The following is a 23,669-nucleotide window of genomic DNA, read 5'->3' on the forward strand; positions in this document are numbered from 1 at the left end:
GTTTACATTTTTTTAGCTATAACTCTTCTATTTTACTAAGAAGTATAACATAACTATGATTCTGAAATGGTGATAATGATTTAATTAAAAAATGTTTTGAGCATGTTTTGATATTGCAATGGTTCTGCTCTTGCAGATTTGGTCTATTTCTTTTATTTAAACAGTGATTATATTAGTGGTGGTCGCTACACTTGCTTGATGAACTTGCAGATCCTATATTTTAATTTAAAAAATATTTACAATCACTCATAATTTTGGTGTAGGTTAGCAATTTATTCTTTTTTAAGAGTTATCCAGCATTTTCATTTTATTACGCTTCTGCCTATTTTTGAATAATTTTTATTTTGCTCATTATTCTACTAGCTTCTTGCCTCTTTTTTTAAAAATCTTTTTTTTTCCAGTTTTTTGTGTATTTGTATTTATTATATAATAAAATTTTAAAAGGGTCGTAGTAATTTGTTTATTAAGGAAAGTAATTCTATTTGCATAAGCATCTTTTGATTTAATTTTTTATAAAAAATATTGTGGCAAACTAAATTTTTAAGCATATTTTTTGCTAAATTTTCAAAATTATTATAGTACACTTTGCAGCACAGCATATAATATTGGATGCATATTGTACAAATGTATTTAAATTATTAAAAGTGTAAAATATTTTTAAAAAAATTTGTATCGAAATATAAAAACTGCTTCATGTGTATATCATAATTATATGTACATCTTTCATTTTCTTCTATAATATGCTTGTTTCACTATGTGCTATAAAAAAAAGAAGTACACATAAAAAAAATTAAAACAATATATTTATTTGATTTGTAACAAAATACATAATATTCTAATTACAGATGTTAAATTACAATGTCAGTCAAAAAATATGTTACATTAAATATTAATGCCACACTCTATAAACAATGAAATTATTTACTATCCATACACATAAATATATATATATTAGAATTTACAAAAATGATACAAGTACCTACTTTTAAAAGCTGTTAATAAATAGTTACATAAATAAAATATCACGATTGTCCACTTATATTTGTGGGCACATGTACTGCACAACATTTGCATCTGTCTCAGGATTTTTAATTTGTAGTACTTCTCCATTCAAAGTTATTCCTCGAAGACAACCCGAAAAGTTTGCTTCTCCTTCTTCCTTGTAGGGATGTTTGTCTAAAATAATAATTAAAATGTTAACTAAACCAACATTAACCATAATATGGATATGCTTTCAAGTCCTACTACAATGGTTAATGAATGTGTTTTTAAGGGGGAAATGTTAGTTATAGTTATGGACGTAACCTTCAGAGGGCACTACAACATGGTGAAAACTTTTCAGGACAAATTTTGTTTAGAAAAAAAGTGAGTTCAGGTGAATGCAGAGTAAACCATTAGTTTTATATGCGGATTTCTGCATGATCTTGCTATAATGTTTGTATTTTGAGGTTTTAAAAATATTTTTTCACCATTTAAAACTTCATGGTTTCCTCTGAGTTTATCTGAGTAGCTTTTTCCATACTTTAAATTACTAATGGAGGTGAGATGAAATTTGTTGTGTAGAGTTTCTCCTACAGTATGACATCCACCTAAGGTTTCTAAGCTGTTTCAAGCTTGTTTTTTAATTAATATTTAGTAGTAAGTTTGCGGGAGCTCTCTTTTCAATTAACATTTTTTAATGGCAACTTAAAGTAAGTAAAAAATATAACAGACAGATCATACATAAGAGATAAAAAATAAATGAAACTCTAATATCTTTTATTTATTAGTTATTTTATTTGTCATCAATTTCATTTACATTATTATTCATATACCTATGCATTACACACTACTTGCATTACGACTGAAGCAGCTGCAATGCATGCTTTGAGAATCATTGTTTTGAAAGATTCATAAAAATTCATTCCAAAATTCAGCTTTTCTTTAAAGTTACCTCAAAGTTTATGTGGTCAAAATCCTTTCATGGTATTGTTAATCTTAACTGATTATTTTTGAAAATGTTTATTGCATTTGGTACTAAATTCTATATTAAGATAAAAACAGTTCAAATTTTAAAAAGTTTGCTAGGTCAAAGTCTTGAAAACGCAGGGACCTGCAGTTTTAACTTATGATGTAAAAACTTGTCTGCACGTGTAGTTACACATCTAAGTAAAACCATTTAATCTGGTTTCTAGCTCCAACAATTGTGGATATTATATTCTAGAATAATGATGCAACACTGCTTGGAAACATCATTGACTTAGTTTTATAATTAAATTGCAGCAAGCGAAATATTAAATCTAATATGAAATACTTTTAAATAAATACAGTTACTAAAAAACGCAACTCATATTTCTGGTTGAAATTTGGGATCATGAGTTAAATCCTAATCTGACTAAAATTCCAATCATGTTACATTAAATCTGCTAAGTTGAATTAAATCTGTTATATCTGAAAATGTTTATTGCATTTGTAGCTAAATTCTATATAAAGATTATACAGTTCAAATTTTGATCTCATGCTAGGTCAAAGTCTTGAAAATCAGAGGAAAAATCAATATTTTTTACCTGCTGTTTTAGTTTATGATATAAAAGCTTGTCTGCATGCGTAGTTACGCATCTTACGAAAACCATTTAATCTGATTTCTAGCTACAGCAATCGTAGATATTAAATAAGAATAATTATGCAATATTGATTGGAAACATCGTGACTCAGTTTTATAATTAAATTGCAGCAAAGAAAATATTAAATCCACTTTTATATAAATACAATTACTAAAAAATGCAGTTCATATTTTTGGTTGAAATTTGGGACCATGAGTTAAATCCTGGTCTGACTAAAATTCCAATCATGTTACATTAAATCTGTTAAAATTAAAAAAAATTTCTGCTGGTGTGGAATTTTGGAGAGAAGAGTACCGGCTTAAACACCTACCTAAATTTTGAACCCTGTTTAAAATTATGTGATATTTCTAATTAGTTTAGTGTGGTTGTTAAACTGAAAGTACGTTCTTAGCCATCGTTTCGGTATGAGTGCCTATTAAGCTAAACCTCAGTACAAAAGCATTAAAACAATAAAAAACATTAATAATTTTGGCAAAATTCAGTTTTTTATACCAGTGACTTGGAAAAATTGGCCTTAAATTTTATAAGAAACTAAATTGCTTTAATGAAAAATTTATGTTGAAAAAATACTCTAATAGACAAATTACAATTTTTAATGCTAATTTTTAAAATAATTTAAAACAGCCAAAGACACAAAAAGTTTCCTTAAATCATGTAATATTTGGTACACTATCTTTTTGCTCAAACCTCCATGTTAAAAAATCGTAAAAGCCGTCGGCTACGCTGTTTTTTGTGTTCAACTTAGGGTTACATTTTGTTTTACTGCACGAAAACTATAAGTCTTAGATACTTCAAGCTAGTACAGTGTATGAAAAATGTACATGGAATAAAAAAAAATCATATTTAATCGATAGTTGTAGAGTTAATTATTTGTTAAACTTAGGAAAAAAATACCATGCAGCTGCTCTATTGGCTGCTGAAATGCAACTACAGAGTAGATATTTGACATGTTGTAAGGGTCATATTTGTTTATGAACTAAACATGACCTTTGTATTGTATCAACATGAACTAAACATGACCTAAGTATTAAATTTTGTTTCGCTGCTCAAAATCTATAATACTTAGAAACTTGAAATTATGAAGGTGTAAAAATATATATATATATATATATATATATATATATATATATATATATATATATATATATATATATATATATATATATATATATATATATATATATATATATATATAATATGTATATATAAGGAATTCAATAGAATATAAAAATATAAGACTCGATTATTAGTTTGAGAATTATCAACTGTTAAACTTGAAGTAAACAAACTTTGTTGGCTGATCTACTGCCCGCTAAAATTTAACTTCAACTTCAGTGTTGAAATTTTACTTGCTGTAAAAGCTATTTTCAAATATAAACTTAACGCTAGTTTTTTTCAAAATTCCAATTTCTTTGAAAATCATTGCAATTTTACAAGCTTTTTATGTGATTTTTTTTACTTTAAATAATTAAGCTCATCATTTCATTAGCTTGTGCTTGATTTAGTTTCAAAACTAACAAAAAATAGATAAAAAAAATAAGAGAAAGTGATCAGATGTTGTATCATAACATTTATATCAAAACTTTTAAAAATATAAATATCTCAAAAGAGATAAAAAAAACCGTTTGTGATTTGAAGTGATAATCAATATAAAAATTATCATTCTAAATTGTTAACAAGTAAAATTACTTTTTATTTTGTTCATATTGTCTTAAACATATTTTTTCGTATACAGTTATTATTTTTCAAATCTAAGTAATCATTCATTTTGATAAAATTTATACATTAATTAAATATTCTAACATAAAATTTTAATGATTATATTTTATTAAAAAAATTATTATTATTATTTCTTTTCTTAAAATGTATCGAATTTTAAAGGAAAAGAAGCAAAAAGGAATATGAGGCCACCACGGAGGCTGGCAAGCAGGGAGAACGGAGCCTCCTAGTTATATAAAATTTAAATTGTATCTCACATTACCTGGTTTTCCTCCAATGTATATTTCAGCAAACTTCAGTTCTTTTGCTTTCTCTTTTATCTTTTCTTCAACTGGACGGAAATCATCAACATTCAGCGTGAAATGATTGTCTCTGAAAAGCATCTGAATGCTATGCCACTTGTAATCACATGACTCGACATATTTCAGTTTTTTAACTAATTTTGCTTTAGTTTGTGGTGAAGTTTCATATAATGTAGCTATTATCTGAAATTGAAAATAATTCGGGTTTATTAAAATTGCAAATATCTTAGTCCATTACAGTTATTAGATAAATTAATAGTAGATAAATTAATAGAATTATTTAATTAAATTATTAAGATCAGCTCATATAATCTCATTTTATCTAGAATTTCACTGGAAATTGTAGAAGATGATAGTCCACACATCTGGCTAGTATGTTAGTTTTATGTTATACCTGACCTTTTATAATACATTTAGGGAGATATTATTCAAGAAAATCATGTACAGTGAAACTTCGCAGGAGTGACCAGTCTCTGTTCCATGATAAAAGGGCCGTTACTGGAGGTTGGTTGTTCTTAGGGGTTACCTCCATTGACTTCAAAATGTTATCGAAGATAGATGATTTTTTTAAAACTATTTTAATTTTATGCAGTGTCGTTTTCTTGATGCGGAAATGCCACTTGTGTTGGCCTCATGAAAACCGAATCAATGAATAAACTTTTAACTTCATTAAAAAATTATCTCTACTGATATAATTATTTGTAAAACCAAATTTACCAATTTTGAAAGATAGAACTATTTTAAATAAATAAACAATTATTTGCATTTAATTTTATATCATAAACAGTAGCATATATTTTCAAGCTTTAAAGCTTGTTAAATTAAAATGCTTAGTTTTTCCTGAAATAACTTTTTTTTTCTAATTTAATTTTTCAACTCTTAAAAAATCCTCTTCTTTAGTGCACATTGAATGTGATATGAGATTGCAGATCTTTTTCAGAGAGTGTTAAAAAGAGCTATTTAAATATGAGCTTCACACAAATATTTAGGATACATTTTAATCTACTTATTTGTTTTGTTAATATTTTTTGTTTCAATATTTTTTCGTGTTTCCTTATTTGACCTTTCCTGCATTTGGTACAGAGGTTTGCCCGGTCGTTGGGAGAGGTTTTGATGGTTTCTCCTAAAGGTTTTCTTCAACACAAAAGTCTATAAAAAAAATTTCGTGGTTCCCAAAAGTGGTCGAAAACAGAGGATGTAGTTACAGAGAGGTGGTTTTTCTTGGAGGTTTCAGTGTATAATTAATGATGATAGCTGCAGCTGAGATCATTTCTTTTTCAGTATATCAAGACTTCTCAAAATAAAATAAAATATTTCAAGATTTTTCAGAACAGAAACCTGTTTCTGATGGGAAATTGTACTCACATAAGGTAATATAAAACTTACCGAATTATCAGATAGTGAAATTTCGAACCAAGTGTTACTAAATCTTGAAAATATACTAAAAAGAGTCCCAATGTATTGCACTGTTCGGAATTCAAAATTTAGCTCAATTTCATTTCCTAGATGAAATCCATGATCTAGACAAAACATTAAAGATATGATTGTTATTCAGATAAAATATAAGTTTGTATATAGTTTTAAAAAAAAAACTATTTCATAAAATAGTTTTATATTAATAATGTATAGTTGTAAAAGTTATCAATAATTTTTTTATTTTAAGCAACTAAGAGATTAAAGAAAAAATTATAAGAAAATTTTATAATTTTTTTGAGTTCCTTAAATTTTGCTGACAGACTGTGAATGGCCTAAAAATATAGTAAAACAGGGAAACGAACTATTCGAAAAGAAAACCACTTTTTTTTTCTTGTTTTAATTACAATTTTTTAATTATTAGAGAAAATATTTTAACTGAGTTAAGTATTTTCATGTTCAACATCACAACAAATATTAAAGAAAAGTGGAGTTGGTACCGAAGTTTTCAAACTTTGCCTTTATTTCTAAAACTTGGTTCGAACAGAATTAAAGCTAAATCCCTTCTCCCCCCCCCCCCGTTAGGGATCATCCGGAGAATACTACTGTAGACTCTTAAAGTGTGTGCACGTTGACCTCTCAGCAAAAGAAAAAGAGGATACGAAAAGGTAGGCTTGGTGGCGATCCATGGCAACACGTCGGAAAAATGGGCAAGAGAGGCAGAAGCAACTCCAGGGAAAACACAGGTTTATGTATGGTTCGAACAGAATACAATTCACAATCTAATACAGTAGTGAACCGATTATCCGGGACCATCGCTATTCCGGATAACTGATTTTTTCAGTTTTCTGAATCGATACAAAAAGCCGTTTTTTTATTGTCGAACTCGACTAAAAAAAATTTTTTATAAATAATCTTAAAAAGAAAAAAAAAAAACAAAGTATTACACATAATACAGTAATGATTATTTCTAAAATGATGGTAAGGTAGACATCTTTTAAAAATGAAAGAAAAATCCTAAAATCTTATGAGGAAAAAAAAATTTTTTTTTTTTAAATGGCGAGAAAATTTATTGAATTTTGTACTAGTTTTCTAATTTCCGGATAAGAGGTTCTGTACTGTATTAGGCAATACTTCTGAAAATCACTCCTTTGTATTCCAGAATCTGATTAATTAGTTTAGGCTCGAACATTCATTAATATATTCCTTCTTTGGGTCATATTTGAGCTTTGTAGAGAGAGCATTCCTTCTTGAAATAGTTTTAAATGCACATTCATCATCAATATTAAAGTTTGCCAGTTGTCCTGGATCAAAAACTTAATGCAGAACTAATGAGCAGCTGGTAAATGAAGACGTTTTGTATTAAAATTATGAGAATATTCAGTGATTATGCAGGCAGTTTCAATTTATTGCATAATTTATAGGACCCTATTATCTTTCATAGTTATGAAATTAAAATTAATGTAAAAATATTCAAATAAATAGTTTTTTTAAAAAATATTAGCTAAGCGATTCAAAAATTAGCCTTAGTTTTTATTTGTGATAAGTTTTTCTTTTAAATATATTTTTCTTACATTTTAGATACTAAAATAAAAATACAATGTTAATTTTTTTTTAATGTAAGAAACTTCGACAATTAATTTTGAATAAAATAAAAAAATATGCATCATGTGTGGTGAAAACAATTTTTTTTTATTTATTACCTTGTTCCACGTAGCTTTTTCCAGTGAAAAAGGTTCCAAAATCGACATGTTTAAAACAAGAAATATCAGATGGTATCTTCTTGTCTTTTCCATTGATTTCCAAGTTTCGGAAACATCCCTTAAAACTTCTCAAAAGCTATAAGTAAAATAAAAATAATAAGTTGAAAATTATCTAAATGACTGAATGCAGTATCTCAGTGCAACACAGTGGCATTGCTAGAAGGGGACAAAAGGGAACATTTGTCCCCAAGCACAGACTTAGAAGAGGACTAAATTCATAAAAAATAAATTCTAAAATAAAATGTTAGTCTCTTTTAAATATTTTCAATTTCATTCAATGGTTACAAGTCCCACAACTTCTCAAACATTTATCCCATTTAACTAAAATTTGAATAGGATACTTATTTTGGAGTTTGCATTGCTTGCAGCTCTTTTTAATTTTAACAAATTAGCAACATATTCAATGTCAAATGCCTCAGAGTAAGTGCTTATCGCAATGATTCAATCTATCAAAAACATCTAAGTGTAACGTACACTTAAATTGAAAACCAAATCGAATGAAAATGTATAACCTTGTCATGTTACGTTGTTTTTAAAAAAAGAATTAAAGTTAAATTATGTTATTAAAATAAAATACAGGGTGCTTATAAAGTCCCGGACCCATTTTGATGTTTAATGACTCATAAAATAATAAAGATAGATTAAAATTAATAATTTAAATGGTTATATAGACTCAAAAAGTTTCATGACCCTTGTCAATGAACTTCCATGTGTGCCGCCTTTATCGCACGGAGAATATCAAGTCGATAGTCAATTTCACGCCAAGTAGCGGCAAGCTTGTCGACATCCACAGAGGCTATTGCGGTTGTAATCCTGGCTTTTAGGTCATCAATGTTCGACACGATCCTCCTGTAAACATTGTCCTTTATAAATCCCCAAAGAAAAAAGTCCAGCGGCGTTATATTAGGTGATCTGGGTGGCCAAGGAATTGGACCTCCTCACCCATAATCCATCTTCCTGGAAAACGATCATTCAAAGAACTACGAACGATGATACCCCTATGTGGTGGTCCACCATCTTGTTGCAAAAAGACATGTGGCTGAAGCTCTTCTAGTTAGGGAAATACGAAGTTTTCTAACATGTCTTAAGTATACGACTGATGAGACCGTCTTTTCTGTAAAAAAGAAAGGCCCAATGACTCGATCGTGCATTAGTCCACACCACACATTAACCTTTGGGGAATCCCTTTGTGTCTCACGGTATTCATGGGGGTTTTCAGATTCTCATATGCGCACATTTTGGTGATTAACAATGTCAGAAACATGAAAGGATGCTTCGTTGGAGAACATTATGCGCTTCAGAAAATACTAGTACCTCTACCTGGCGTGAAATTGACTATCGACTTGATATTCTCAATGCGACGAAGGGGGCAGACATGGAAGTTCATTGACAAGGGTCATGAAACTTTTTGAGTCTATCTATCCATTTATGTTATTAATTTTAATCTATCTTTATTATTTTATGAGTTATTAAACATCAAAATGGGTCCGGGACTTTATAAAAACCCTGTATTAACAATCCAATGTCAAGTGTGATGGATTTCCGTTTTAAAATAATTTAAAACAAACTATCTTAGTCTGACATCATATTGCATTGGGGCACAAAAGCTAAGTTTGCCCTCAGGTGCTATATGTACCCTAGCTATGCTTTTAGTGCAGCAAAGAATTTTTCAATTAATTCCGTTTTTAAAATTAACAAAAACTGCAACTCAACAAAATCTTTGTGTGTAAAAACTGATTACTCAACTCATGTCATAAAAATTTCAAAATAACTTGAAATAAGAATTTAATAAAATAAGTTGATGTTTGATATTGTTTATATCAAAGAATTATGCACTATGTTTCTTTATAGAACGAGTTGTGGGACAGAGAGCATGTTCCAAATTATCAAAACCATTACTATATGTAAAGAGTTGAAAATTTTTAATTGAGAGTTGAAAGAAATAAAGTGCCTGAAAATGGCAATATTCTCCTCCTTTCCTCTTTTTATGTAAATAAACTATTGGATGTTTAATAAAACTATTTTAAAGATAAACTTTTTTGTTATTGAAAATGTTATATAACAATGTGCTTACTGTAATATTTTCATTAAGAGAAATTTTACATAAAATATGCATAAGAAAATAAAAAATCTGATTGTTACAATTTAGAAGAAATGATTTGGCCAATGCAGAGAAAATCGTCCTGAAGTTTCTTAAAATTATGAATTAAATATTATTAATTGTTCAGTATTTTAATATATGTTACAGTAAAGTCAGCAGTCAATTATATGGCAAATGTTTACAATTTGGAAATTGAAATGTACTTCATTGGCTTAAAGTTGCAGAAATCACCTATCATTTTATTACATATGTATATATTTTTAAAATGGGTAACAAGAAACTTCAAATAATGTTTTGATCATTTTAATAGACTTATTTAAAAATTGTAATTCCTTCTTTACAATTTCATAAGGCTAAGCACAAAGTAAAAACTTGTAGGTTATAGTATCTAGAATACAGTTATAAAATTGCAGTATCTTAATGAAATGTGGATAAATAACAGTATCCCAGTTTAATAACAGTATCTTAGTGTTTTATTTTTGAAATGGTTTTAAAAAGTGTTTTTATAGAGGTTATAAGTCAAAATAAATTGCTATTTCCTAAATAAAATTGTTAATTTATTAAAATTATTGTAAAAACTGTAAATGATTAAATTTTATTAAATAACTTTCAAAATGAAGAGCTTGAAAGCAAAATTAATAAAAAATTTTAAATGCTCACCTCATTGTGGGTTGAAGATGTCAATGGTATGCCTCCTATATTGAGACTTTTAAATGGTAGTTTTTTAGGAACAGGAAGTAATACACTATGGTGATCATCCAAGAAAACAGTCAAGTGTTTTCCTTTTTTTAAAAGATCGATCTGAAAGATATTATTAAGCATGAATTATGCATGCATTTCATTTAACAGTTCTAAAATAAAATGGTGTATTTTGTTAATTTAAATATAAATCAATAAAATTATGATTGTATTTTATGATTTTTAAATGAGATATGAGTTTATTACAAAAGTAATAAGAAATATTTAGAAAATAATAGGAACGAAGCACTCAAGCACAAACTGATGGCTGCCTAAACATATTTAGGAAGAAAAATAAATAATAAAAAAACATCCTAACTGGAAGTTATAAGCATTAAACAGATGAAACAGATATGTTTTATGCTACTTTTTCATTTATTTATTTATATACTTCTAAACAACTATTCTGGTTTTTTCCTCTTCTATAGTCAAGAAAATCACATAACTTGATCTCAAAAAAGGTAGAAAATCAAGATGCTTTCATCTGCTATAAGTTAGTAAACTTGTGGTATATTTATTTTCAATTATGTCTATTTGTGAAAATTAAAAACTTAACACTACAGAGATATTTCTGCTTTTCTTTTTAATTTTGTTGAATAATTAATCAGCTATATTTACCTTTTAATAAATTTCATAATTGACTGTGTCTGATAAACTTATCATCAAATTTATTAATACAAAATAAGTATTAAAAATTGCGAACCAATAGTGTTAAATGATTTTTTGGGGCATAAAACATCTACTAAATAATTCTAAAAAAAAATTAAAGGCTTATACTTGGCAATAAAACTTTAAAGGCCTTTTTATAGCAAACTAAAACAAAATTTTATGAACATCTTCATACATAAAGTTATTGAAACTAATCCATGTGAAAAAAATCCTTAAACCATAACTGAATTTACCAAAATTGTTATGGTAACAGGACTTCATTGGTTTTTAATCTTATTTTATAAAAAGGGTTAGAAAATAAAATCAATCTTTAATATATAAACTTCATATTTTATTGTTATAATATTGTCAAAAAATTTTCATTTTTAAATAGATCCTGATAGAAAAAAAATTTAAATTAAAGTTAAAAATTTGAATTAAAAGAAATATTTGAGAAGTTGGACAGAGAAAGTCTCTCATTATTAAAAAGAATATTAGGATGATTTTTTTTGACAGAATTTTATTACTGTTATTTTTTATATTAGTTTCCCTACATTATTTATTGTATTTATATACTTATCAATTTAAAAAAAAATAGTATTTAAGAAGACATATACTTTAAAAAGCTTTATAAATACACGGAACAAGTTTCTAGCCTTTATTGTAATATAAAATTGAAGTAAATGTTCATTACCTTGTGCCACTTTCCAATCATTAATTCTTTATTACTGTTTTCAGTTTTATTTTCCTTTCTGTACGAATAATGCATCTTTATCATTCCTTTTTCTAAGAACATTGATAAATGTAATTTCTTTGGCTCATTTGAAAGTGAAATGATATTTCCATCTGGATAAAATGTTCTATATTCCAAAGACATATTAAAGCTGTAAAGAAGAGATATTGTCACTTGAAAGGATAAAAAAATATAAATGTATGAAATTATAATTTTATTGCAAATACAATTTTTTATAATTGAACTGGAACCATTAGTGTTGTAGTATAAAGAAAAAAAATTGTATATCACTACCAGCATGTTTTTAAATTAATTTTAAAAGGAAATACATCCAAATTCTATCAAAACTAGAATCGAGCTAGTACAAATTTATGACAGACATCGTATTATGTGTAAAGCAATACTATTTCATCGAATATTAAATATAAAATTAAGTCTAAGATATTTTAAGCATTCGATTTAAAACTCAGTATCATGGCAGTAGGTAATATAAATTATATATATTCTTATATTTCAACTTTTAGGTTGTTGTATTATAAATTACCTGAGTATAATATCCTTCTTGTTCTGTGGAATATGAATCGGTCTCCTACTTTGATGGCTGACGGCATTTTCTTCTGCTCTAAGATCTGGAGCACAATGTTCATTTGGAAGAGATGGTGCCATTTGCAAGAAGAATTCTTCCATAACAGACTGTTGGTCTGGAGGTAATCCAAAGTCAACACCTTTGTGATTAATTGCACTTTCAAATCTTAATAACCTGCAGAGAATAATTAAATGAACTTGATACTAAAAAAAGAAATGTGATCAAACATAAAACTCCAATTGAAGTGCATAGATTTTTAAAGAATTTATTTATAAGTCGTTAATTAAATTTGGTGCTTCTGAATTCTTTAGTGTTTAAATCGATAAGAAGAATATAGTGTCAATATGTGGATAGGATGCAGTTTGTGCTGCATATGAATAAAGAAAATGTTGCACTAAGTGTGAATAAAGCATAAATAGCGGGGCATTTATGTTCCTTTATTTGTGCTGTTTTGTTTTATTCAAAGAATATCGTAGTACATTACTGTTTAAACTAAAATTTATCAGAGTAAAATAAATAACTTTTATTTAATAAAGATGGAGAAGCATTGTTAATTGATCAAAGCAATATTTTCAAGCATAAAGCAAATAACATTTTCACAAAAATATGATATTGCAGGAATTAGCAAATATACTTGTTATTAGTAAAAATAAATCAATGTCACAAGAATACAATTTAAGTGTTGTATAATATTTCAATGATTTTCTTATTGAGAATAAAAGAACAAGTGAAAGAGAAAAAAAAACTCAAGTAGCAGGTAATAAACTTCACACTTCACATTAAGAATTAAAAGAAGCAGTTTAAAAAAACTTCATTTAGGTTGTGACAAATACAGAATATTGGTACCTAATAGTAATTTTGGAAAACTTAGAGAAGTAAAGTAAAAACATAATGCACATTAATAATTTCAAACAAATATTTAAATAGAAAAATTCTGAACAATCATTATTTTTCTTGTGGTACGTGTATTTCTCTTTTGTTAGAATCACTTTCAGGCTTGATCTTCAAAAAATCTGATTTTTGATGTATTTTAATTCTTTCTTTGCTCTAAATAGCGATTGCTCCAAATAAATCTACTCTAAACAGAATTTACTTAAATAGTGTTAGAACAAAATTTAAAAATGAGTTTGTGCTTTCTCATTTAAGTATTTATTAGCAACACCTAATACTTTTAGTTTTTCCCTTATTTTTTACAAAAATTCTAAAAATGTGCCTTAAAGGTGATTATTAGGGAAAACCATGAGATATTTTTTATTCTTACTTGTCATTAAAAATAGCATCTTGAATTACTCCAATGAAAGGCTGTTGACTTGCAGCCATACTTCCAACATCAATACCTCGTTTGACTCCTCCAAAAAAGAGACCGCCTTCTTTTGGACTTAGAATTTCTTTAGCTCCTTTTGGCAACCGAATATCTGAGTCTGCTTCATCGTCCAATCGCAATGCCAATCTGTGCAAAAAAATAATCATTTGAATACATTTTTAAAATTTTATATGTAAGTTAAAATATTAATAAAAAAAAATGGAATAGAACCTTAACTACATTTCACATTCTTTTGTCCAACTCTCCTTCCCAGTTACGAGTATCCTTCTATTAAAATGAGCAATAAATACAATCTCATTTACTATTCTAAGACAAAAGTTTTTTTTAAAGGCTGCACTGAATGTTTCAATCCAATATAGTGACCGAAAATAATTAATTTTTCTGTATGAAAATTACGTGCTTCAAAAATATGTTTAAATTTTTTTCCCACTTTCATAACAAAGTGCTTCTAATGACAATAAATCATTTGGTTTAACATAAGTTTCTAATAAATTATTTAAACCACTATTTCATTCAATTTTATCACATATTGAATGCAAAACATCTTTAATTTCTCTTTCAATAAATAAAAATTAATATGACCATCTTTGTGACAATGCATATTGATAGCTCCACTACCCAAGTTTGATTGATCAATAGATAGCTAACAAAATGAAACAAAACAGATGTTTTTTTTTTTTTTTTGATGTAAAAAATAGTGACTATGACATCCTACTATCACAATTTTTAAATCAAAAGAATTTTTTTAATTTGGCCAATATTTTTTTTCTAGTATAGTCATTTTTGATTGTCTTGTACAGTCTGCAAAAAAAATAAAAAGATATCACCCTGAATAACTTTCGTTCTAATGATCGGATTTTCACGAACTAAGTGTCAATCTTATGGTTCCGGGGGTGACCTCAAATAAGCTAATTAATTACTGCTAATTATTAATTAAGTTACGAAATCAGACACAAAAACGTACTTTCTCTGAATAAACATGTAATTTTTTTTGCATATTTGGATTCCTTATCTCCAAAATATAGAGGGTAGCCGCAATCTGGGAAATGTGGTCCCCATAGTTTGGTCAGGAGAGTGATTCAAAGTTTAGACCCCTTAATGTTAATTTCGTTTTTTGCGTTTTCTGTCATATTTTAAAAACTAATGAAGCAATTGAAAAAGAAATTGCACCCACTCATAAAATTCATTTACCCAAAGATAATTTCATGAAAAAAATAAATTTTTATAATTATTTATTATTATTTAGTTAAAGTGAGGATGGAAAAATTTTGAATTATAAGGTAAGGATTTTTTTATACCATTTTAATTTACATATTTTTCTATTGAAAAATCTGAAGTTTCTATTGTTTTTATTTATTAGAAGATGAGAAAAATCAAAATTAATTATTTAAAAAATAATAATTTGGCGACAATGAAGAAATGATTTAATGGGGCGATTAATATTAAAATGTGATAAACCTACGAGGAACTAGACTTAGCGCGAGTGGCGTAAAATTTGATTCATATTTTTTTCGCTAATAATCGTTTGCTAATCTTTTCATTTTTATTTTTTTTAAACTATAAAATACGATATTTCTTTTTCAGTCGTCTAAAATTCTATTTGCAATTTAGTAACGAAATTTGAACAAAACATTTTAATCAACGAATGTCGAGTTTAATAAAAGCATGCTTGTGATAGAATATGATTATACACCAGATTTTGCTTATTTAATGTGATTATTTTTTAGTTTTTTTCTCAATAACTGATACAATTTCTATAATATACATACGTATGATTAGATTTGGAATAAAATATTTATCAATTTCTTGAACATATTTTTTACAAATATTAATAAAAATAAGTAGTCAACATTTTTAAGCATCTCTAACATCATTGTAAATTTCTCAACATCTTATATATCGTCTTAATCTTAAAAGTAATTTTTTAATCACCACAGAAAAACATCAGTATAGGATATACCGGGCTGTGGCACTTTACTAGACCTAGTATATATTTCGGACATTTACCAAAGGTCTAGTCATACTAGTTCTAGTTAATTGCCACTGCCCGGTATACATTTGCCTGGTATGCCAAACACTGATGTTTTTTTAAGGTCAAGTGCCACTGCCCGGTATGCCCTACACTGAAGTTTTTTTAAGGTCAAGTGCCACTGCCCGGTATACATTTGCCCAGTATACATTTGCCCGGTATATCCTACACCGATGTTTTTTTAAGGTTCAGTGCCATTGCCCGATATATATTAGCCTGATACTCCAAACACTGATGTTTCTTCTAATCTATCACCAGTAAGTATTAAAATATCGAATAAATGTAATTATATCCACGAATAAATTAATATCAAATCGGATGTAATAAATATTTCGGACATTCAAAGCGACTATGTGATGGTCAACATTCACCGGTGAAAATCAACAACCACCGATTTCGGTCATTCACAGTAACATGCACATCATTAATATAACATAATGACCTCATCAGTATGTTTTTTTCATATTTTGCCTAAATAACATTTGTCATTCTATAGAATGCCTAGGGAAAGTATGTAATACCTCTCATATTTCATACTTTGCCTAAAAACATCCGGCATTGTATAGAATACATTCTATTCAATACCGGCATTTCATACTTTGCCGGTAACATATATAAGAAAACATATATAAGAAAACCTCTCATATTTCATACTTTGCCTAAAAACATCCGGCATTGTATAGAATACATTCTATTCAATACCGGCATTTCATACTTTGCCGGTAACATATATAAGAAAACAAAAATAATCATAGTAGCAGTATTTGGTGGTAAATGTAGCTGTAATAGTATTTGAAGAATGTGCTGTGCGACATTTTATTGTGAATTTGCGAATGTAAGTTTCAGAATGTATCGAAAGATGAGGATGGTATTTGCTAATCATCTTTATCCAAAGAAAGCCTTGTAACCTAAATATCTAACAGACTGAAGCGATTTTTTAAACAATGAATCTTACAATATGCAACATATCATTTCAATATCTTATTCTTAAACATAACATATTTCATTGTTTTTAAAATACCACTAAACAATTCCTTGAGTTATAGAAAAAAGAAGTATCGTAAATTATAGAAAACCTTGTGAATGCGCATTAGAATTACTATACAATATACATTTTATTTTTCAAGCACTTTTTTTGCCTAGAACACTCGATTAAAGCTGTAAAAATGATTATCCCTAAAATTTTGTATATAGCCATAATAAGTTATGTTATTTTAATTTCAGTATGAAATCTTCGAATAAGTATAACAAAAACAACATAATCTAAATAATATCAGATAAAAAGCTCATGTATTTAAATTCTAAAAATTTAGAAAGTCAAATAATTTATAAATCGATTCAAATTTTCTTTTCAAAGGAGATTAAAATAAAAAAAAGTTTTGCTTTTTGGACAGAAATTAGCTTAAAAGTTGTCTATATCCTAGAAACTTTGAGATATTTTCTATTAACTTTCTATTAACCTGGAGATATTTTTATTAAACCACTCCAAGCAATCACAGAGCATTATTTAAATTTCTTTTTACAGTCAGAAATTTGTTGCTAAGCAACCTAGTGAAATTAAGTCTTCTTCTTTTGAATTAGTCAATGGGTTACCTTAAAATATTAATTTGCGCAGGCGACTTTTTTTGGCAGTTTTCTGGACTATCGCCAAATATATAAACCTTTATTGTGACCCAATTTAAGACCCAATTTTTTCAAAATTTTGTCTACCCCCCCTAATTCAAGTGTCTGGATTCCAAATTTGTAAAAAAAAATACATGTTTATTCAGAGAAAGTACGTTTTTGTGTCTGATTTCGTAACTTAATTAATAGTTAGCACTAATTAATTAGCATATTTGAGGTCATCCCCGGAACCATTAAGATTGACACTTAGTTCGTGAAAATCCGATCATTAGAACGGAAGTTATTCAGGGTGATATCTTTTTTTTTTTGCGGACTGTACATTAGCTTAAACATCACTAGGTGATTTAAGTGTGTTTAAATATTGCAATTAATAACAGTTTAATAAAACTAAAAATGACTTTCCAAAAATTTCGATTTCTAAACAATTAGCATTAAATAACAATTGTGCTTACTTTCACACCAAACATACTTATGTACATTGTGGCGTAACTACCATTACGAATATCAAGCATCAAATCACTGGTATATAAGACATGCTAACCTGATTCAATCATGAGGTACCTTTTGATAGATGAAGGTTGGCATGGTCGATAACTCCGCCCCCCGCATTGGTGACCCGGACGTGATTTGATCACGCAGTAACGCCTACTTCGCAATCTCTTGTCAGTAACGCCTACTTCGATGGATGATCCACATTGAACAGTTGAGTAGCTACTTGTGATAGCGGCATTATCCACCTTCTCGTGCTGTTGCTACTCAGTCTCGTCTCGATTAAACACAACGTCTGCCTGCATACACTCGACTGCTAATGTCAACACAGGAGAGACTACAACTGTGAAATTAATACACCTCTCACATTCAGCACTCAAAAAGCCGGTGATCTTAACTCCAGCTCTCCCGGTCTTTCACAAGTACAGCAACTAAGTGGAAACCGTTCATCGAATTCTATCCCTGATAAAATTCTGGTGGGGGAGTATTGTGGCATAACTACCATTACGAATAACAAACATCAAATCACTGGTATATAAGACATGCTAACTTGATTCAATCATGAGGTACCTTTTGATAGATGAAGGTTGGCATGGTCGATAACTCCGCTCCCGCATACATCTTACAAACTTTTAATGTTGTTTTTAAAAATTCATTAGAATAGAAATATAAATACTTTAGAATCGAGCCATTCAAAAAGTTTAGCTTTTGCTGAAAATATTTTCCTACTTTACTGTTAATCATACTTTTATGTATTTTCCCAACATTCTGGACTTAAAGATTTTATAAATAAATAAAAGAAAACCAGTTTTTTAACACATGAAAATCCAAACACAGTTGACGTAACAACTTACTTTTCTTAAATATTTAAAATAACTTCTAAATATTGAAATAAAAAACTTACCGTCTGTTTTTTCTAATTATATTCACTGTATGCAACGCATTTCTACTCAGTGTTCTCTCGGAAGTTATTAGCACTTCTCCATCTCCACTATTGAAAATGGCAACGATTCTTCCATCTTTTAAAGCTATGGAATAGTAATTCTAAAAGTAAAAGTAACATATATTAATTTCTTACTTCTCCCAAATATTATTTTATAGGTTTTTCTTGTAAACTAAACAGTCTGCTATTGCACACAAGAATTCTTAACTGTCCTTTCATCGTTGAAGAAGAATTATGGCAAAATAGTCAAATTTGAGGTATTTATTACTTTTAATATAGTATGGGACTAAGTTTAATTTTGAATTCCTTTAGATTGCATATTTCAACAGTTGCTTAATTAAACTAATAAAAACTTAGTTAATTCAAGCATTAATTTAAACACAATTTTACTGCTTATAAGTAACTAGCCTTTAGCTGTTTTAAACTATTTTATATATGTTATTTAAATATTCCCCAAACAAACTTTAAACACTTGTTGTAAAATTAATTTTAAATGTAACTGCTTATTTTGGGTACATTACATTGAGTAGTGAAAAGGCTGCAGCAAACCTGAATAAATTTTTAAATTCCTCTATATTTTATAATTCAAAAATTGCTTTGAAACTAAACCAATCAAACATGAATTCAAAATGCGTACGTAAGAAACTGTTTTTATTTTTGATGAGTTGCTAGTATTTAGCTGCATTAAACTATTTTCGATGCAATAATTAAATATTCCTTTCGTCTATCAAATGTTATCCACTCTTGTAAAATAAAGTTTAAATATAATTGTTTTACTTAAAAAAGAAATTTCTGAGAGAGTGGGACTCACTTGTGGCTAAAAGTTCAATTTAACATATAGAGTGAAATTTCAAAAATTAGCAGAAGAACATATTAAGTGACATTTTAAAATTTAGAAATGCACATTAAGTGAAATTTTGAAGATCATATTAAGTGACATTTCAGAAATTAGAAGTACACGCTAAGTGTCATTCCAACAATTAGCAGAATAACATATTACGTGAAATTTTAAAAAATTTTATGGATTCAGAACATGCTGTAATCAGATATGAAAAATGAACGTTATTTCAAACTGATGCTGGCCAGGTAGTGTCCTGGGTAGAGTTTCCATGTCTCAAGGCCAGATAGCGCTGCTGCGAAGTTTTATTTATTACCGGCGTTGAACAGCCGGCCCAATTTTCGGTATAACACTACTAATGTTTAACTCCGCAGTCTTGTAATTTGGAACCCAATCCCAAAGACTCCTAGATCAAGTATAAGGAGCATAATTTGCTTTCGTGAGGGACTTTTTGATGATATTAACCCGGATTTGTGTTACATGGAGAGGAAGACCACGAGAACTTCCCACAGTAAGCCTGACGGCAAAAGGACTCTAACCCCTGATCTGTCTACCATTGAGGATATTTCATGTCAGCACTATGGTCGATGCAAGTCGGATACAGATTCGTATTGACCAGCCATCGCTGGGATTCGAACCTGGTTTACCTCATTGGAAGGCAAATGCTCTATCCCCTGATCCATCACTGCTGCAAAGTGTTAAAGACTGGGTCTGTGGTCAGATTGTACTTTTCAGTACTTTATAATCCACTCTGCTTCAATGTAGCTGGCCCTTTCAGAATAGGAAATGTACATGCACGTTTGAGTGGTTAAGATGCATGGTATGAAAGCTGCATTATTACTACCACTATCTGTTCTTTGATCTAAATTTTGTGGTTTATTATGTGCATGTACCAGTCTTGTCTTTGGATCATCACTAAGGATAAATTTTAAACCGTCACTAGTAACACATTGACGTAGCTGTAATAGCAGGTTAGCATTTAAATTAAATATAACAACAATTTTCTAACACTGAAATCATTTACACATTCTACAGATGGTTACCTGAAACTCACTGCTGTGCACACTTAGCATATTTTCTTCACTACTTTATTCATTTTGTGCAATAAAAGTTTTTAATGTATCTAATATATACACTGAGTGGCCAAATTATTATGACCACCTCAGAGTTTTATGCAAATGAGTTATTGTGTCACAGCGTTGCCGCTAGAGGGCAAGATAACCATAACACGGGAATGCTGGATAAGTGAGTCATCAGTTATACTGTGTTGCTTGCTCAGATATGGGAAAGAAAAGTGATTTAACTGATTTTAAACGTGGAATGATTGTGGGTGCGAGATGTGTCGGAACGAGCACCAGCAAAACGGCTGCCCTTGTGAAGTGTTCTAGAGCAGCAGTTGTCAGTTGTTAATGTGTACAAAGAATGGACAATCAAGCAAAAAACCGGATCTCAACGTCAGACTTGTGGTCGTCACGGGGTACTGAATGCTCGATCAGAGAGAAGGCTGACCAGGATTGTTCAACGCAGCAGGAGAGCAACAGTGCGACAAATAGCAAGTGATCTTAATCAAGGAGCAACTGTGAACGTCTCTGAACGTACTGTTCGACGCACATATAGGGTATGGAAGCAGACGACCGAAGGGGTGGTCATAATAATTTGGCCACTCAGTGTATATATAAAAATATGCATTTAGTAACATTACCTGCAGTTCCTTAGTACTAGCTCGATTTTGTCCTTTGAAAGTTGATAAAACTAACAATCCATCAGCTTGACTTGTCATGAAAGAAAAGCTAATGCCAGAATCCATGGGTAAAGCATGACCATTCAGCTCTAGGTAACTTCCTCCATTAAATGTAGCAATTTTCATAGGCTGTTTATGAAAAAATATTTTATTAGCTTAAATGAAGAAAGATATACGTATATTAGAAATATGTATGCTTAGAAAAGATATATACTTAGAGAAATGAAACAAACAAACGTAATTAATATTAAACAAACAATTTTTTTACCCTATTTGAACATCCAACATTCATTCCATAAAAGCTTCCTTTAGATAGATCAACAGGAGTTGCATCCAACTGCAAGTCCTTCATGCATCCAAAAAAATTGGTAAATGTAACTCCTGGCCAGCTGAAACATAAAAAATGTAGCATTGATAATGATGTTACTTATTGATGAAGTGTATTTTACCATACAAAATAACTTTCATGAAGAAACTTTGAGAATTCAAAATATTTTACTGTATATAAAATGTATTTTACAATAAAATTCAGCTTCAGTGAAAATAATTTCATATATTTACTTACATTAAACAAAAAATGAAAATTAATCATCAGTGTTATGTATGAAATACATTTTACTACATAAAATGTAAATTTACTTTCAATGAGAATAGTTTGAAGCATTTTATGTTTTGCATTAAATTCACTTTCAATGAGAATTGTTTGAATTATTGCGTTAAAAAAATATATATTTTATTAATTACATTATTTTTCTTATAGATGAAATATATTATAAATCCACTTTCAATGGGAATAAATCAAAATATTATGCTGTATTAAACAAACGTTTATGTTTCCATAATAACAATTCAGCAATTTATTAAGTTAAGTTCATAACCTAAACTTAGATTGCAATCCATGGGAGAAAAATTTAAAAAAGCTGCTTTACAAATTAGTTTTATTTCAGAGATAAGATGCAGATATGAAAAAAACATTTCCATTAATAATGAATCATAAAAATAGTGTCATACTTCATTACACTTTATATTCTTCATATAGTTAATTTGTATGCTTTACCTTTTTTTTGTGAAGTTTGGTGGTATTCCGCCAAAATACAGATACAGATAATTTTTATGATTCATAATAATTTTCAATAATAATGAATCATAAAAATAGTGTCACACTTCAATACACTTTATGATAAATTTGTATGCTTTACCTTTCTTTTGTGAAGTTTGGTGGTACTCCACCAAAATACAGAGAGCTGTGTTTAAGATCCAAATCAGAAGAACCTCCTCTGAACGTGTCATCCAGAATTTCATCTTGTACAGTAACTTGAGCTGAAAAAATTACATTTAAAATTCAATTCAGTATAAATTGTTATAGTTCTTAAAGTAAAGCAGCAAAAATGAATTTAAAAAAAAGGTCCATTCTATTCATTTTTATGTACATTGAACTTATACTGTGTCGACTATGGTCTTTGGTGTGTCAGTTGTACCAAGGAGGGATATCTAGTCTTTTGAAAAAAATAACTGCTCAAGTTGTAATAAAGTCTGCAAAGGAAAATTTAGTTGAAAAAAATTATTTATTTTAAAATGAGGCAGATTCAGAAGGCACTTTTATAGTGCAGAAGGCTATTTTTTTATTAATTACAATTAATTATTTTAAATTCTTAATTTGTTTCTCGTTAAAATGACTAAGAGTATAGGGCTAAATTAAGAAATTTCGCTGCTGGCCAGTTGTAGCATTTTTATCTGTGGCCACTTTTTTTTAAAAAATTGAATCTTTTAATTGATTAAAAAAGCTTTTGATATAAATAATGTAAAGCATTTCTCAAAATATAATAAACAGTACAAGGATCATTTCTAAAATGAAAAAAAAATGTTAATGAAAAAGTGCAAAATAAAGTAAATTTCATAATATAATAAAATATTCCATATTTATTAAAAATAATAATGAAACGCTCATCGAGTGCATATTTGACGAAAAAGTGGCAATCGAGTGAAGATTGGCAGACAATTTTTTGTATATTTTATATTTAGTTGCTCTGTCACCAGTGGTGACTGTTAATTTTGCCTGATTCTTTGATCAATATT

The 23,669-nt window shown here is 28.6% G+C and overlaps 1 protein-coding gene across 2 annotated transcripts in view; it reads right to left on the reverse strand.

The window, feature by feature from the left end:
• Positions 1-785: 785 nt before the first annotated feature.
• Positions 786-23,669, reverse strand: part of LOC107442050 (laminin subunit alpha-1) — a 111,954-nt gene continuing 89,070 nt past the window's right edge. For both annotated transcript variants that reach the window (XM_016055506.3, XM_016055505.4), the window contains exons 54-65: positions 22,793-22,913; positions 21,862-21,982; positions 21,555-21,722; positions 18,976-19,115; positions 13,868-14,056; positions 12,565-12,780; positions 11,982-12,171; positions 10,562-10,702; positions 7,741-7,876; positions 6,011-6,144; positions 4,585-4,807; positions 786-1,176 (exon numbers count right to left, since the gene is read on the reverse strand). In XM_016055506.3, the coding sequence (XP_015910992.1) occupies positions 1,037-1,176; positions 4,585-4,807; positions 6,011-6,144; positions 7,741-7,876; positions 10,562-10,702; positions 11,982-12,171; positions 12,565-12,780; positions 13,868-14,056; positions 18,976-19,115; positions 21,555-21,722; positions 21,862-21,982; positions 22,793-22,913 (1,919 nt within the window). In that variant the 3' untranslated portion in view covers positions 786-1,036. The remainder of the gene's footprint in view (positions 1,177-4,584; positions 4,808-6,010; positions 6,145-7,740; positions 7,877-10,561; positions 10,703-11,981; positions 12,172-12,564; positions 12,781-13,867; positions 14,057-18,975; positions 19,116-21,554; positions 21,723-21,861; positions 21,983-22,792; positions 22,914-23,669) is intronic.

Source organism: Parasteatoda tepidariorum, chromosome 9 (genome assembly GCF_982258835.1).
Source record: "Parasteatoda tepidariorum strain Cologne lab strain chromosome 9, Ptep-v5.0, whole genome shotgun sequence".
Lineage (NCBI taxonomy): Eukaryota > Metazoa > Arthropoda > Arachnida > Araneae > Theridiidae > Parasteatoda > Parasteatoda tepidariorum.